The 15,387-nt window shown below is 50.3% G+C and overlaps 1 protein-coding gene across 4 annotated transcripts in view; it reads right to left on the bottom strand.

The window, feature by feature from the left end:
• LOC147368553 (complement C3-like) overlaps positions 1 to 15,003 on the bottom strand; it is a 30,023-nt gene extending 15,020 nt beyond the window's left edge. Inside the window, exons 1-24 of one of the 4 annotated variants that reach the window (XR_015166683.1) lie at positions 14,864 to 15,003; positions 14,544 to 14,751; positions 12,460 to 12,634; positions 12,243 to 12,313; positions 12,066 to 12,154; positions 11,900 to 11,982; positions 11,562 to 11,649; positions 10,602 to 10,704; positions 10,342 to 10,462; positions 9,969 to 10,084; positions 9,153 to 9,293; positions 8,855 to 9,061; positions 8,449 to 8,655; positions 7,988 to 8,149; positions 7,592 to 7,721; positions 6,602 to 6,682; positions 4,375 to 4,572; positions 4,107 to 4,218; positions 3,281 to 3,366; positions 3,024 to 3,163; positions 2,349 to 2,555; positions 1,323 to 1,374; positions 1,063 to 1,149; positions 727 to 930 (exon numbers count right to left, since the gene is read on the bottom strand). Coding sequence is in view for 2 of the 4 variants with exons in the window: in XM_086409212.1 (XP_086265338.1) it covers positions 727 to 930; positions 1,063 to 1,149; positions 1,323 to 1,374; positions 2,349 to 2,555; positions 3,024 to 3,163; positions 3,281 to 3,366; positions 4,107 to 4,218; positions 4,375 to 4,572; positions 6,602 to 6,682; positions 7,592 to 7,721; positions 7,988 to 8,149; positions 8,449 to 8,655; positions 8,855 to 9,061; positions 9,153 to 9,293; positions 9,969 to 10,084; positions 10,342 to 10,462; positions 10,602 to 10,704; positions 11,562 to 11,649; positions 11,900 to 11,982; positions 12,066 to 12,154; positions 12,243 to 12,313; positions 12,460 to 12,634; positions 14,544 to 14,751; positions 14,864 to 14,934 (3,139 nt within the window). In the remaining 2 variants the exon portion in view is untranslated. The remainder of the gene's footprint in view (positions 1 to 726; positions 931 to 1,062; positions 1,150 to 1,322; positions 1,375 to 2,348; positions 2,556 to 3,023; positions 3,164 to 3,280; positions 3,367 to 4,106; positions 4,219 to 4,374; positions 4,573 to 6,601; positions 6,683 to 7,591; positions 7,722 to 7,987; positions 8,150 to 8,448; positions 8,656 to 8,854; positions 9,062 to 9,152; positions 9,294 to 9,968; positions 10,085 to 10,341; positions 10,463 to 10,601; positions 10,705 to 11,561; positions 11,650 to 11,899; positions 11,983 to 12,065; positions 12,155 to 12,242; positions 12,314 to 12,459; positions 12,635 to 14,543; positions 14,752 to 14,863) is intronic. The other 3 variants (XM_086409212.1, XR_015166684.1, XM_086409213.1) reach the window with 3 other exon arrangements.
• Between the last annotated feature and the right edge of the window lie 384 nt (positions 15,004 to 15,387).

The raw sequence follows: 15,387 nt of genomic DNA, 5'->3' as shown, positions 1-15,387 counted from the left end.
GACATGGAACTGACTGGCTAAAGCCTGGGACAGTGTCTAAATATAACATAACCTGGGAAGTTGCTGCTTTAGGGTAAATCATGGTGTCTGTTATGAGACGTGTAGCCTGGGAGAGGGGTCAGGGTGAAGGAATAACCTGGGGGTCAGTCATAGTTGGAGGCCACCTGGGGAACTTGGTATCAATCAGGCTGTCAACTGGGAGAGAAGTCAGAGTTTGAGAATTTTATTTTTTGGCTGTGCCACAGGGCATGCAAAATCTTAGTTCCCTATCCAGGGATCCAGGGCTTCCCAGGTAGCTCAGTGGTAAAGAAGTTGCCTGCCAGGGCAGGAGATGCAAGAGATGCAGTTTTGAACCCTGGGTTAGGAAGATCCCCTGGAGGAGGCCGTGGCAACCCACTCCAGTATTCTTGTCTGGAGAATCCCATGGACAGAGGAGGCTGGCAGACTATAGTCCATAGGGTTGCAAAAGAGTCGGACATGACTGAACGACTGAGCATGCACACCACACACACACTTGTAATCAAGGAGCCAACCCATGCCCCCTGCACTGGAAGTGTGGAGTCTTAACTACTGGTGCACCAGGGAAGTCCCCTGGGAGTCAGAATTTGGATGCTATTGTCTGGGAGGGTCAAGTGGGGGCCTCCTTCAGCTCCAAGGGTACCTTGGCACTCTGCCTGAGAGACTCAGACACCCTCATCAAGGTCCCAGGAGGAGACCCGCTCTCACCTCTGGCAAGGTTCTTCATCACCTGCTCCCTGAGCTCCACCCCAACCTTGTTCCACTGGCCTGTGGAATCCAGGTAACGCGTCAGTATGACCACGGGTGTCAGGGAGCTCAGCGTCTGCTCGGGGCAGCCAGACGGGATCCTCAGCAGCCGCCATGTTTCACTGGGTGTCAGGGTCCCCAGGATGGTCTCGCCAAGGATGTCACCTGTCAGGTGGGCAGAGTCTAAGCACCAGGTTTCCCCCATCACTCTGTGCCCAGGCGGGCTCTGGAGGAGCCGGCACACACCCCCACCCCCTACCCCAGCCCCCACAGGAGCCAGCTCTGTTTCCTAGGTACCTTGGACGCTGACAAACACGTCCGCCTCTGTGTTGGGGATCTTGTTCAAGAATTCTTGTTTTGGCACCAGCTGCGTCTTGGTCTGACCTGAGCAGGCACAGCCTTGTGTGATGAGTGGGCTCTGGGACTGGGGAGGTCAGGGTGTGTAGACTTTGGGAGAAGCTCAGACTGCCCACTTAGCCAGACCCCCTCATTTCAGACCTTCCCTACACCAGGGCATGGCCCCAGGATCCCACAAGCCTCATGAAAACCCCACAAACCTTGGGGGTTCAGGAGGAAGCTTTGGGATATTTGCTCAATCTGACCCCCTGCCTGTAGGATGCAATGAAGAAGCAGGTTAAAAACAATAGTCATAATGACATTCATAATGACGGTAAGAGGAAGTCTTGCTTAGCCATAAAGAGCAGACTCAGTCTTTCCTGGTGGTCCAATGGTTAAGACTCCTCCTGCTAATGCAGGGGACATGGGTTCAATCCCTGGTCTGGGAAAATTCCATATGCTTTGAGGCAACTAAGTCTATGGACCACAACTACTGAGCCTAGAACTGGACCCTAGAGTGCTGGCACTGAACCCTAGAGCCAGTGCTCTGCACCAAGAGAAGCTACCACAATGAGAAGGCCATGCACCACAAATAGAGAGTAACCCTACTTGCTTCAACTAGAGAAAGCCGACCAGCAGCAACAAAGATCCAGCACAGCCCAAACAAACAAACAAACAAAAAAGACCAGAGACTCTGGAGCCCAGATAACTAGGTTCAAATCCCAGCTCTTTTGCTGCACGACTTTGGACAAAATACTTCTTCCCCCTGTGCCTCACTTTTCCCATCCATAAAAGGGAGAGGATAATAATTCCTACCTCACAGAGTTGTTCTGAAGGCTCAATGAGTTAATATTTTCAAAGTGCTATATCCTAAGTATTAAACACGTGTTTGTCAAGTAAATAAAATATTATTACTGATGGGTCAGGCACTGGTTGTGTGTAATGTTCACAGCTCTCTGATCACTCATGGCTATGAGGATTATTCTTCCTGCAAATGAGGCTCAGAGAAGTTAAGTAAGCTGCCCAAGGTCACACAGCAGACACAAGGTTTGAACCCAAGCCTGACTCCAAAGTCCCAAAGTGGGGGGCTTTGTGATTGAACTTTTAAATCATTGTCATGCCCCTCACTTCTGCCTGTTTGTTGATCTTGGAACCACCACCCCCTCCCACAATCACACAGCCTGGAGCCCCAAGTGTAGACACCCCACTGTCTACATGGGCAGGAAGGGCTGGGGAGTGCCCATTACCTGGACCAGGAGTGTCTTCCTCACGTGGTCCTGGACCACAGAGCCTCTGGCCTTGACCTCCACATCCACTTTGCCTATTTCAAGTGGAAGGAGCACGAAGGGCACCACCTTGGAGGAGAAGGGGGGCACGGCCACTATCTGGCGGGAAGGGGCATCTGGCTTTGCTGCACTGCATAATGACTCCTTGTGAGGGAACTCTACTCGGACCTGCGGCAGAGGGCACGGTTAGGGGATCTTGATTGCCTGAGGAGGCCCAGGACCCTAAAGTCACAGTCTCCTCCCTGCCTCCATCCTGAGAATCCTGAGTACGTGACAACGTAGCATAGTGGTTGAGAGTAAAGACCCTGCCTGGGTTCACACCCCTTCTTTCACTTGTTGTTGATGTTCAGTCTCTAAGTGTTCGACTCTTTGTGACCCCATGGACTGCAGCATGCCAGGCTTCTGTCTCTTGGGTGTGGTGTAACCTCAGGAAGCAATTATCTCTAAACTGAGAATGGCCAGAGCATCCATCTCCTGGGGTTATTGTGAGGCTTAAATGAGAAAATGTCTTAGATGCTTTCGCAAGAAGGCTGCCACTTCAGTGGCCCCTTCGGTAAATGGACACACTCCATCCCTTTTCATAAAACACACCAACAGATATGTTTGAAGGGACAGGGGGAAGTCTGGAGGCTTCACCTTGACTGACTGCTGCAAGAAATTGTACAGCACAGCTTGGATCTGGACTTGCTCGTTCCTGATCATGGAGAAGGGCAACTTAAGATCCACAAAGAAGGGTTTCATAACTGTCAGCTCAAAGGGATCTGAGACGCAAAGACCTAGAACCAGGAGAGCACTCGCGGTCAAGCAAAGGCCAACTGTCCTGGGAGTGGGGGTGGGGGGCTGGTCAGGGCCATTGTTCTCCTGTTTCCTCAGCACTGGGCTTGTGGGGTCACCTTGTCCAGTCTTGATGCTGACAGCCACGAACTGCCATGTGGTGATGGAATCAGGCACGGTCACGTGGGTGGTGTAGTGGGAGATGCTGCAGGAAGCCCCAGGGGGTGGATGGAAGGGACATGATGAGTCTGTGCTGCCTAGACAGAGCCTCTGATTTGAGGGTCACTGTCTTGGGCTTAACATCACTATGGACGGGTCAGTGAGTCACCCAATTAGAGACATTTTCCTTAGAGGGCCATGATTTGGGAGGGGAACCCACTGGGATCTTTATCCCCATCCAGGAAGGCATGGGACGATTCTGAGAGCTCAGTATCACCCCGGGAGCATTGGCCCTGAAAAAAGTACATAATATGAACAGTTTCATTTACGGCAACAATCAAGTTATATTACTGACCTATAGCTGTTCTAATCATGTTATGTGGTAGACAATAAGATGGTTAAATTGTTATATTTTTTAATCTTTAAGTGCATTCCTTCAGTTAGCTAATTTAGAAGCATTCAACTTGCAGAGAAGTTGAGCTACAAAGAGGTCAATACACTGGCCCAGGGTCACACAGCTCACGAGTGGCAGAGCTGGGAGTGGAATTTATGCTGCTGCTGCTGCTTCTGTTTCTCTTCCTCCTTTCTTTCGGAGAGGGATGGGCAATGCCATGTTTACTTATTAAAGACCCAATCTTGGGACTTCCCTGGTAGTGCAGTGGTTAGGAATCTGCCTGCCTAAGCAGGGAATACAGGTTCGATCCCTGGTCTGGGAAGACTCCACATCCCCTGATAATGCATGGAAGGGCCAGGGACCAGAGGCTGACATGAGGGTCATAATCCTACCCTTGTGTGGTTTTTGGCAGAGTAATGGTCTTCCAGAACCAACTTTCAGGGAACACGCTCCGGACAGGCTCGTCCTCCGGGAAGAAGTCATCTAAATCATCATCTTCATCCGCTGCAGGGGGCAGATGCCGGGCAGGGTCTCCTCTGCACATCTCCCATGACCCAGCAGACCCTTCAGTGGGGTCCTCCCACTCCAACCCTCCATCGCACTCCACACCCCCTCAGTGGAGCCCTCCCAACCCTGTGCCTCCTGCCATGGCCCCCTCACTTGTCCCCAGAAGCAGCTGCTCCTCTCGGGCCTCCCGAGTCAGGGTCTCAGACAGCTGGCAGCAGCTCAGGAAGGCAGTGATGCAGACTGGTCCATGGCGGACATGCTGGATCCTCTCCTTACATGACAGCCCCACTGGGTTCTCCCGGAGCCCAGCCTCACAGCACTTCTGCTCCAGCTCTGTCTTGAACTTGTTCACTGCAGGCCAGAGTTAGAGGGACAGAGGAAGGGCTGGGAGGGACCTGAGGAAGCAGGGACCCATCCACCTAAGCACCATGACACTCGACCTCTGTTTAGCCACATCTCTGGAAATGCTGTCCCTAGAGCTTTGCTATATCTTTCCCCTGAAGCTTCACATTGAACCCTTCCCTTGTGATGTGTTCTAATGAGGAAGTTGAGCACAGAGAGATCAATTCACTGGCCTAGGGTCACAGAGCTCAGAAGCATTGCTCTTCCTCCTTCCTTTTGGACGGGGATTGGCAATGCCATGTTTATTTATTAAAGATGTAATTTTGGGACTCCCCTGGTGGTGCAGTGACTAGGAATCTGCCCGTCAGTGCAGGGGACACAGGTTTGATCCCTGATCTGGGAAGATTTCACAAGCCACAGGGCAACTAAGACCGTGCACCGCAACTACTAGGCCTGTGCCCTGGAGCTTGTGCTCCGCAACAAGAGAAGCCACCTCAGTGAGAAGCCTGCGCATGGCAGCTAGAGCTTGGGCCCTGCTCTCTGCAACTAGAGAAAGCTGCCTGCAGTAACGAAGACCCAGCACAACCAAAAGTAAATAAATAAGCCTTAAAAAGATGCAATTTTGACTCTTGGTTTTACTGTGTATTTTTAAAAAATGAAAACACAAAACTTGCTGTAGAGTATGATGCCAAGTTGAAAGGCTTCTAAATTAGCCAACTGAAGGAGTGCACTTAAAGATTAAAATATTACAGCAGTTTAAAAATCTTGCCATCTACCATATAACATGATTAGCACATCTATAGTTAAGTAATATGACTGATTGTTATCATAAATATAACAACAGTTTATAATATGTACTTTTCCATGAAGGTTAGCAGAATTTTTGATATTGAAATTAGACAGCGTTTTACCTAAATTTTTATTAGACTTCACTTATTTCCCCTTTATTTAAACCCACAAAGTAATTAGCACTGCCAAAGAGACTGAAAAGTCTAATATTCATAGAATCCATCTTCTAAAAACACCTAGTTTTACCTCCCATCTTCCTTCAGCTCTAGACTTCTTGATTCACCACACCCTGGTCTTTGTCTACATGTTATCCTTTTCCCCTTTCAGTATCACAGACTCTAGACATCTAAAAACTACATTTCCAGACTCCCTTGCTGCTAGGGTGCTGGATGGAACGAGATCCTGCCATCTAGAAACTCCTGTGTGGGCTTTCCTGGTGGCTCAGATGGTAAAAGATCTGCCTGCAATGCTGGAGACCAGGGTTTGATCTCTGAGTTGGGAAGATCCCCTGGAGAAGGTAATGGCTACTCACTCCAGTATTCTTGCCTGGAGAATTCCATTTCACTTTCACTTTTCAGACGCTCTTGTATAGGATTTGGAAGGTGGAAGAGAGGTGGGGACCATTTTCCCTACCATCAGTGGTAGTTGATAGGTGGGCTACCATCTGTTTCTGTAGCAGGCATAATTCTGTGTTTCATTATTGACCCATCAGCTTCCCAAGGGATATTGACAGCAATTTCCTGAGATTTTGTGCATTGCAGGGTCTCCAGTGGCATGACCTTGAGTCCCAGCAAACACCTTTCCAATTTCATTTCCAAAGCTCAGCTAATGAATTTCAAAGCACTAAACTTCCATCATTAAGTCACTCCTCTCCTCATTGGAGTATCTAGAGTGGTTTCAGTTTTCTGTTCTAAGCCCTGGTAGGGCAATGGCAACCCACTCCAGTACTCTTGTCTGGAAACTCCCATGGACAGAGGAGCCTGGTAGGCTGCAGCCCATGGGGTCGTGAAGAGTCGGACACGACTGAGTGACTTCACTTTCACTTTTCACTTTCATGCATTGGAGAAGGAAATGGCAACCCACTCCAGTGTTCTTGCCTGGAGAACCCCAGGGACGGGGGAGCCTGGTAGGCTGCCGTCTATGGGGTCGCACAGAGTCGGACACGACTGAAGCAACTTAGCAGCAGCAGCAGCAGCAGCAGCAGCAGCAGCAGGGAGCCAAGAGGGCCACATCCAGCTTTAGTACTAACCTGCTTTCCTCTTGGTCTCCAACCTCTTCAAGGAGCGGCGGCGGCGATGGCTGGGAGAGGGGCTTGGTGGGCAGTGCCAGTCTGGGAGTCAGAGTGAAGAATGAGAGGATAAGTCAAGATTGTTATCCACATTCTTGATACTTACTGGGTGCTTACTGCCTACCCAGTGCTTCATATGCATCACCTCATTTTATCTCATAGCCTCTTCACATTCAAGTTTTGACACTTAAAAGCTGTGCAGTCTTCAGCAAGTCACTTAACCTCTCTGGGTTTCAATTTCTTCAGCTGCGTAAAATGGAATAATCATAGTTCTATCTGTGAGATCATGCATATAAAAGTACTTAGTGCAGGCTCCAGCTTGCAGTAAATAAAAATCATTATTGTTTTCACTGTTTATAGCTGAAAGAAGATATGCCTAGTTGTCCCCATATATCCATTCTCCCCTGTGGCTTGTGGCATTTAAGCCTCCATCTTTAATGTATCACTCAGAAATGAATACTACATTTCCCAGCCTCCCTTGCATCTAGATGGGCCATGTGACTGAATTTTGGCCAATAAGATGAGAGAGAAGTGTCTTCTTCTCAAGTCCCTTTGTCCTGGTGCCTGGCAGGAGGTCCTAATAAGCCTCCATCTTGGGATACAACAGAGCAATAAGCTTGAAGGAGCCTGAGTCCCAGAATAATCTCTGGCCTGTTATTGAGCAAGAAATAAATGTCTCCCTTGTTTAAGACAATGTTAATTTGTATCTCTGATACACATGGCTAAAATTGCATCTTAATTAGCACACAGTGAGTTACTTCTATACATATACATATTACTATGTATATTTTATGGTCAGATAAATTGAGAATCAGAGAGGAAATATGACTGACCTATGGTAAGTGGCAGCATCCTAGATTTTAGCTCATCTGTTTCACACCAAAGTCCATGTGCCTAACCACTGGATAGCACTTTCCCTTCCTCTACCCTCCTCCTGTCCCCAATCTGTACCTGTGCTCGCCAAAGTGTCCATCCCTGTGCTCATCTTCATGTCCAATCCAGCATCCTTGAACACGGCAAGTCTGTCTTTCCCACTGCCTGCTGTGCAGCCAATGTCATGTTCCTCTACCGTATCCCAGATCTGAGGGTCAAGAGAGGACCCTGGATTTGGAGCTTGTATTACCCCTCCAGGGAAGGTGCAATGGTACACTGTAATTGATGGTTCAAATAATAATTTTCATACCATCATCGATTTATTGAGCTCTTACCACCTGCCAACTTCTATGCCATCCACAGGCTCCTTGAATCTTTGCAATCACCAATATTACCCATTTAATAGGTGAAGAAACTGAGGCTCCAGCTAGAATCTCCAGGAAATCTTTTGGCTCAAAGCCCACATGCTCTTACCTTCTTCTGTGTGAACTTGTGCTTGCTGTTCAAGATATGGACAGCCTTGTCCACAGCTACTAGCCCCACTGTGGCTTCTGCATCACCTGTAACCTTCAATGCCACCAAGCTGCTTGGTTGTATAGGCTGGACGTATGCTTCATTCTGCAAGCCAATCTTCAACTAAGCAAGGAAAAAGAGAGATGTGAGGAAAAGAGGCTCATAGGTCACCAAGGGGTTTCCTGAAGTCCACTTTCAAGTCCATGCTCCCTGCAGCTCTGATGGTGCATCTGGGAACTCCACCAGGCCAGTCTCAACTCTGCACACTTACTTGCATCTTCTTCACCTCTGAGGTTGAGCTTTTAATGCCACATCACTTCCTCTTCCTCTCCCTTGCCCCCAGGCTGAGAGCCCTTAAATTTGTACAGACTATCTCCCAAGAATTATGATGGTGGTGTACAACTATAAGGAGTTAGGCTCACCTTCTCCTGGCATTTGTCATTCACATCAATCAAAATGGAATCAGCCACCAGTTCAGGGTCCTGTCCTGTCCCCTTGGGCAGTAAATAAAAGGCCAGAATGCGGAAGGAGGGCAGCATCTTGGAAGTCACATCAATAATGGTGGATGCGAAGACACTCCCATGATTTTTTAATTCTTTGGCATGCACAATCTGACCCTTACTCAAGACCTTGGAGACAAGGGAGACTAAGGATGAGAAGGACAGGACCAGCCCTCCCCCAAGGCCATCCCAGCCCAAAAAGGAGGCCCATAGTCCCTTTGCTTCAGCCCACCCTTAGGTCTGAGTCCATCCCACATGGTTCCCACCAACTCAGCTTGCCAGGGTTGTACCAGAGAAAGAATTCCTCAGTGCAAGTCCAGCCCCTCACCAGGATGGTGAAGCGAGTGATCTTGTTACTGACAGAAGAATCTCGATTTGTGTTGAGGTTCAGTTGGAGGTTGCTGCCAACTTCTGTGCTCAATGCCTTCACATCAATGTGCAGGAAGTTCCCTGACTCATCTTGAGTTGAGTAAGGCCGAGCTGTCATACTGGCTGAAGCCTGCTCCTCTGGCTGGATTGGTGCCTCAGTTTTCACCTCGGGAGAGTGATGGACAAGTAAACCCCTCAATAACTCTTCCAGCTTACAAAATCCCAGCCCCACTATCCCTTCCCCATAAGTTTGGTACCTGGATAGTGAGCTCCTTCAGATTTGCTTCTGTGTTGATGACCAGAGTAGCCTCACCACGTGGTGTGGTGTGTACTTTCACATTTGTGCAGCTGACGAGGACTTTGGAAGCTGGGGACCCATCAGGATTTGAGACAAAGACCTGGGGTGGAATCTGGTGTGAGATCAAGGACAGGCCTGAGGGTGGCCTTAGGTAAGAGGTGGGAACTGTGAAGGCAGCCTGGATAAGACTGCTTTGTACAGCTGTACAAGTTGTGCACTGAACGACACCAGGAGCACCACTCATTTAGTGCCAATGAATGGCGCCCCTTAGAGTTTTGCAGAGTAAAGCCAGATGTGGCAGCCCTGGGGTTTGTGTGCCAGGTGGGTAGGGGTGGGGGGGATTGAGGGTGAAAAGCATAGGAGGAGTCATGCAGGGCTTGGGGAAAGCTTGGAGTAGGATTGTCACCAGCTTTTATAATGCCCACCAGACATCTCAAAATCATCCCAAAAGAATGTATACAAAAATAGCACACTTTCTGTGCAAATGCAGTCTCAAGATAAATGTCTAAGCACCACCTTCTAGCCTGACTGTGGTCTGTAACCATCCCCCCTCCATCTTTGGAGAAATTCTGGAGCCATCTCTGTGCTTTGGGGGGATTTGAGTTACGACTTGAGGGAACCCTGGAATAGGTCTGGAGACATGATGGACTCAATTCTTAGACAAATGAATTTCTGGGAGGCAGGTGAATCCAGTGTGGGATTTTGTCTCCTGGGAAGGTCTGTTTCAGGGAAGGGGGGCCCTGAGTCCCTGAGTGGAGTAAACCCAGACTCTGACCCTAAAGCTGAATGGCATCCCCGGCTTGAAATACTGGGGTGTCTTGATGAACTTGATGTTGTATGGGCTCCGAACAATCTTCACCCCAGAGATCTCGGTCTGGACCATCTCGCCCCCTGGAGAGACACGGGGACCATGAAATCTGCAGCAGATGTTAAGTTTCTTGGGGAAGAAGCAGGGCTGCTGGTACGGAAGGCACCACTTGGTGAAGGCAAGATAAGATGGTAACACAATTTCGACTCCTCCCAGTCCTTCTGGTATTTCCCAATTTCTCTGCTAAGGAGCTGGCCTGAGGTCACATAGGTGGAGTGCCTGGGTTGGAAAAGGACACAGGGTCGTGAGCTTAGCCAGGGGGCCCAGGTGAGGATGGCACCTGAGGAGAAGACAGTGATGTTGACAAAGATTGAGGCCCCAATGAAGTCCTCTTCTGAGCCTTGGAAGGCAGCCATCAGTGTGTCCTTCTGGAGGGAGATGTGGCCATGGCCTTGAGAGATCTGCTCTCAGAGTAGGAGAGAGGAGAGGAGATGGTTTCTTGGGAAGTAGGGGATAGTCAAAGGAAGGGAGGTGGGAGAAGGGGAAAGAGGGGAGAGGAGGTGGGGGAGGAGAGATAGCAGAGGGGTAAGTCTCAGTCACCTCCACCCTCTGCAGGGAGCTTTGGATGGGGATCCGACGGGAGTCCTGCTTCACCCCGAAGATGGCCAGAGCATGTCCATCCACTGGCTTGTTGAATATATACCTGGAGGATAGATATCCATCTCACTAGCTCTGAAGCACCCTCACAACCTCATGAGTCTGCAGACACGACCTCATGTGTTTGCCCGCAGACACGACCTCATGTGTCTGCAGACACAGCCTGTAGGACCTCATGGAGCTGGAGGAAAGGCTGTAACACTTGGGAAGGGCAGAGGGGGCCCCTGGTGACTAAGATGATTCCATTACTGACCAACACAAGCCTGGGAGGTGACAAAAGAACCCCATGAAGTCTTGTTGGGTTGCAGATGTGGCCTATGCAACCTCCCAGGATGGTAGAGGTAGGCTGCACAGCCATATGGAGCCACAGGGGAGTCTGAACAACCCTGGGGTGGCAAAGGCAGCCTGTGAAGCCTCATCAGGCAGTCTACGAGACCTGTGTAGGATGATAGAGTTGAAGAAGTGGTCTACATAATGTCAAGAAGTGACAGACATGGCCACTACAACCCTAGGCAGACAACATGGCCTGTACAGCCTTATAGAGCTGTGGAGATGGTCTGTAAAATTCCAAAAGGCAGCGAATGTAGCATTTGCAGCTTCGTTGAGCTCCAGAAATGACCTGGACAATCTCAGGAGATGGCAAAGGTGCCTATGAGACCTCATGGATCTTCAGAGACGGTCCGAACCGTGAGATATGGTGTAACTCCGTTATGAAGACAAGGTGGCTTGTGCAACCCTGGAGACCTAGGGGGTGATGTGCACAACCTCACAGGACAAGAATGTCTCATGGGTGGCAGAGTGTCTCTCTTATACCCTAAGAGCTACAGAAGGGCTCATTTCTCTGCCCATTCAGCTTCTTGGCCTCCCTGGTCCTCTGGCCAGGCTAGGGGTAAAGGGACTCACCGGGCCTGGATATTCACACCCAGAACCTCATCCCTGAGGTAGAAGAAAGTCTTGTTGGGTGTCAGCTGGACCTCAAAAGATGGGAGCACTGGGTGGAGTAAAGAGAGTTACTTACCCTCAGCGTTTCACTGTGCCTGCCCCACTCCCATCCCTTCCCCGCCCCACTTGCTCCTTCCTCAATGCTTCTGGCAGCCCTGGTGGGCTGGACACATGGTCCTGTTCACCAGCCCCCAGCTCAGGCCCTGGCCCATGGAACATGCACCATGAGACCTTCTTTGCATTTCCAGCTCCACTCCTTGTGGAGACCCACCTTGCCCTCCCCGGCACACCCTTCTCACCGTACTCCTTCACTTCAAAGCCTGTCTTGAACTTCTGCTTGGGAGCCGTTTGGTAACTGGCTTCAATGGTCCAGGTCCCAATACTGAGGCACAAAGAGTTAGGAGAGTTGGAGCCTGAGAAGGAAGACCTGCCCCCACTCCATCTCTAGAGCTCCTGGCAGGGTACCTGATACGCTCTGGGAGGGTGAAGGAATCTATGTAGACACCATTATCGGGCAGGAGATCCTTGCTGATCACAGCAATCCCCTCCGGGTTCTGCAGGAATGGAGAGCGGGCGGTTCACGCCCCAGCCTTCCAGCACGTGATAGAACCTGGGGTCCACCCTCCCCTCAGGAGAGGTCACCTTGATGTCCAGAGTGAAAGTCCTGGACACAGGATCCATCCTGTGGTTCACGGTGTACACCCGGTATTGAACTAGAGAAGGAGGGAAGATTCTGAGCGTGGGCTAGGGTTTGGAGAGGGGGTGGGTATCGTCATGAGGATCTTGGGCGGTGAGGGAGGGGGGCCTTGGACAGAAGGACACCTTGGGAAGTGGAACATGGGGCCCAGGGGGGCTGCACCTGATTGCTCGGGAGTGTAGATGGTCTTGTCCGTCTGGATGAAGATGTATCCAGCGTGGGGAGCCACCAACACCAGCTTATTCATGGATGAGGAAACTGAGGTGGGCGCCCAGTTTGCCTCGATGAGGACATACTGCATCCCGGGTTTTGGGGGGTAGACCAGGTCCTCGGGAATCTGGGGAGAGATGCCCACACTCCTCAGGGTCTGCTGGGGTCTCCATCCTTGCGGGCAAAGCCCTGGACCAGGTGTTGGAGAAGCAATTGAATGGGAGCTCTCTGGTTCTGCCGTTGGGGGCAAGGTTCCAGCGTGCAACGCCCAGGTTGCTGCCGAGCTAGTGCATCCGGCGCGGATGCAATCGCGTTTAGACTGTTTCCCAAGTCACCAGCAGAGGGCGCCTTTTATTCTTTCAAATCTCAAGCTATGATTTATTTTATTTTAAACTTTTTATTTTGTGTTGGGGTATAGCCGATTACGGAGAAGGCAATGGCACCCCACTCCAGTACTCTTGCCTGGAAAATCCCATGGATGGAGGAGCCTGGTGGGCTGCAGTCTATGGGGTCGCTAAGAGTCGGACACGACTGAGCGACTTCACTTTCACTTTTCACTTTCATGCATTGGAGAAGAAAATGGCAACCCACTCCAGTGTTCTTGCCTGGAGAATCCCAGGGATGGGGGAGCCTGGTGGGCTGCCGTCTCTGGGGTCGCACAGAGTCGGACACGACTGACGCGACTTAGCAGCAGCAGCAGCAGCGTAGCCGATTAACAATGTTGTGATAGTTTCAAGTGAACCGTGAAGCGACTCAGCCATGCATATACATGTATGCATTCTTCCTCAAACTCTCCTCCCATAAACTCCCCTCCCATGCAGGCTGCCATATAACATTGAACAGAGCTCCCAGGTCCTTGTTGGTTACCCGTTTTAAACACAGCAGTGTGTACATGTCCATCCCAAACTCCCTAAATATCTCTCCCCCACACCCTTCCCCCATGGCAAGAATAAGTTCGTTCCTCAATACTGTGAGTCTCTTTCTGTTTTGTAAGTTCATTGGTATCATTTCTTTTTAGATTTGCACAGAGGTGTCATGTGGGCTAATCAAGGCCTTTCTTGGAGCCCAGACTTAGGGGACTTTGAATTTCTAAATGGATAGAGCATGCCAACCGGTATATATAGAATGGATAAACCACAAGGTCCTACTGTAGAGCACAGGGAACTCTATTTAAAATCCTGTGATAAACCATAATAGAATAGAATATGAAAAAGAACGTACGAAAGTGGAAGTCACTCAGTTGTGTCTCTTTGTGGCCCCATGAACTGTAGCCTGCCAGCCTCTTCTGTCCATGGAATTCTTCAGGCAGAATACTGGAGTGGGTAGCCATTCCCTTCTCCAGGGGATCTTCCCAACCCAGGGATCAAATCCAGGTCTCCTGCCTTGCAGGTGGATTCTTTACCATCTGAGCCACCAGGAAAACCCAAGAATACTGGAGTGGATAGCCTATCCCTTCTCCAGTGGATCTTTCCGACCCAGGAATCAAACCGGGGTCTCCTGCATTGCAGGCTGATTCTTTACCAACTGAGCTGAGGCCTAATAAGAAAGATTTTAAAATCTTTTTCTGCTTCCCAAGCCACCATGCTGCATCTCCCTTCCAGGTCTTTGCTTAGACTGTTCACCCTGAAACAAAGCCATCTTCTCCTTCCCACCTTTAACCTTTCACTTGATTACTCTGAGATTTTCTGGAAAAAAAAAAAAAGAAAGTGTTAGTCGCTCAGTTGTGTGTGACTCTTTGCCACCCTATGGACTATAGCCTGCCAGGCTCCTTGATGCATGTAATTCTCCAGGCAAGAATACTGGAGTGGGTAGCCATTCCCTTCTCCAGGGGATCTTCCTGGCCCAGGGGTTGAATCCAGTCTCCTGCACTGCTGGTGGATACTTTATACCATTGAGCCACCAGGGGAGCCTATTGCTGTACAGCAGTAATTAACACAACGTTGTAAATGAACTATACTTCAATAAGTTAAACAAAAAATAGGACATAAGAGGAGCAGTAAGTATATCCAGCCCACTCATCTTGGCCTGTCACCCACCGTCACTGATGCTTGGTCCATAAAGTGGTTTTCCTTTGAGAGAACGAGCTCTCTCCTGGCCACCCGAGTATTCTTCATGGGGAAATCCCACACGCTGAGATTCACCTCAAGGGGATGGCTGAGGGGCTCACTGGAGTCAGAATGAGCCTCCACATGGATGGTCTCTGGGCTGCCGATCCGCAGGACCCGGGGGGTCACCAGGATGTACCTGCCAGTGAACATATACGGGGGGACAGGAGGATTCAAGTGGGGGAAGCAATGGACTGGGGTCAAATGCAAGGAATCATGCCAGCGGCCGGGTCCCCTCAGTTCTGACTCACAGCGGCTCAGCCTGGGCGATGGGGATCCCCAGGAGGAGAAGCAGCAACCCCAGGCCCCAGGGCACGTCCATGGTGGTGGGTGGAAGATGCTTGTCCTCTTGTCCACCTCAGCGCTGGTCTGTTTGCCTTGGCTTGTCCTGGTTGAGTTAATATCTAAACGAACAAGGGGAGGAACTTCCCATAAATCCAGTGAAAGATGAGGGGCTGCTCTGCCCTTCTCAACCAGTGCTCTGCAGGGTCGGGGGTCAGGGAAAGTTGCACTGAGACTACTCCAGCCCCACCCCCACCTTGGGGGCCAGAGCGTAGGGAGAGCTGTCTTTCCCATCAGCCACTGGGTCTCATCCTGAAGCCCTCTGCTCCCACAGCAGGAAGGAGGTCACTTCCCAGGCCAGGTGACCGCTAGGCGCAGCACACACTCGGGACATAGTTGGGATTGGGTGGTAGGGGTAGGAGGAGACAGGATGTTCCCACCTCTGCCCTTGTGAAATTGGCAAGAATTTCTGGGGTAGCTGCTCTAACAAGGG

This window comes from Bos grunniens, chromosome 7 (genome assembly GCF_055505025.1).
Source record: "Bos grunniens cultivar Pamir isolate PY7600 chromosome 7, Bosgru_T2T1.0, whole genome shotgun sequence".
In the NCBI taxonomy this organism is placed as follows: domain Eukaryota; kingdom Metazoa; phylum Chordata; class Mammalia; order Artiodactyla; family Bovidae; genus Bos; species Bos grunniens.
The sequence above is the reverse complement of the archived record's forward strand: the minus strand, read 5'-3'. Positions and strand labels throughout refer to the sequence as shown.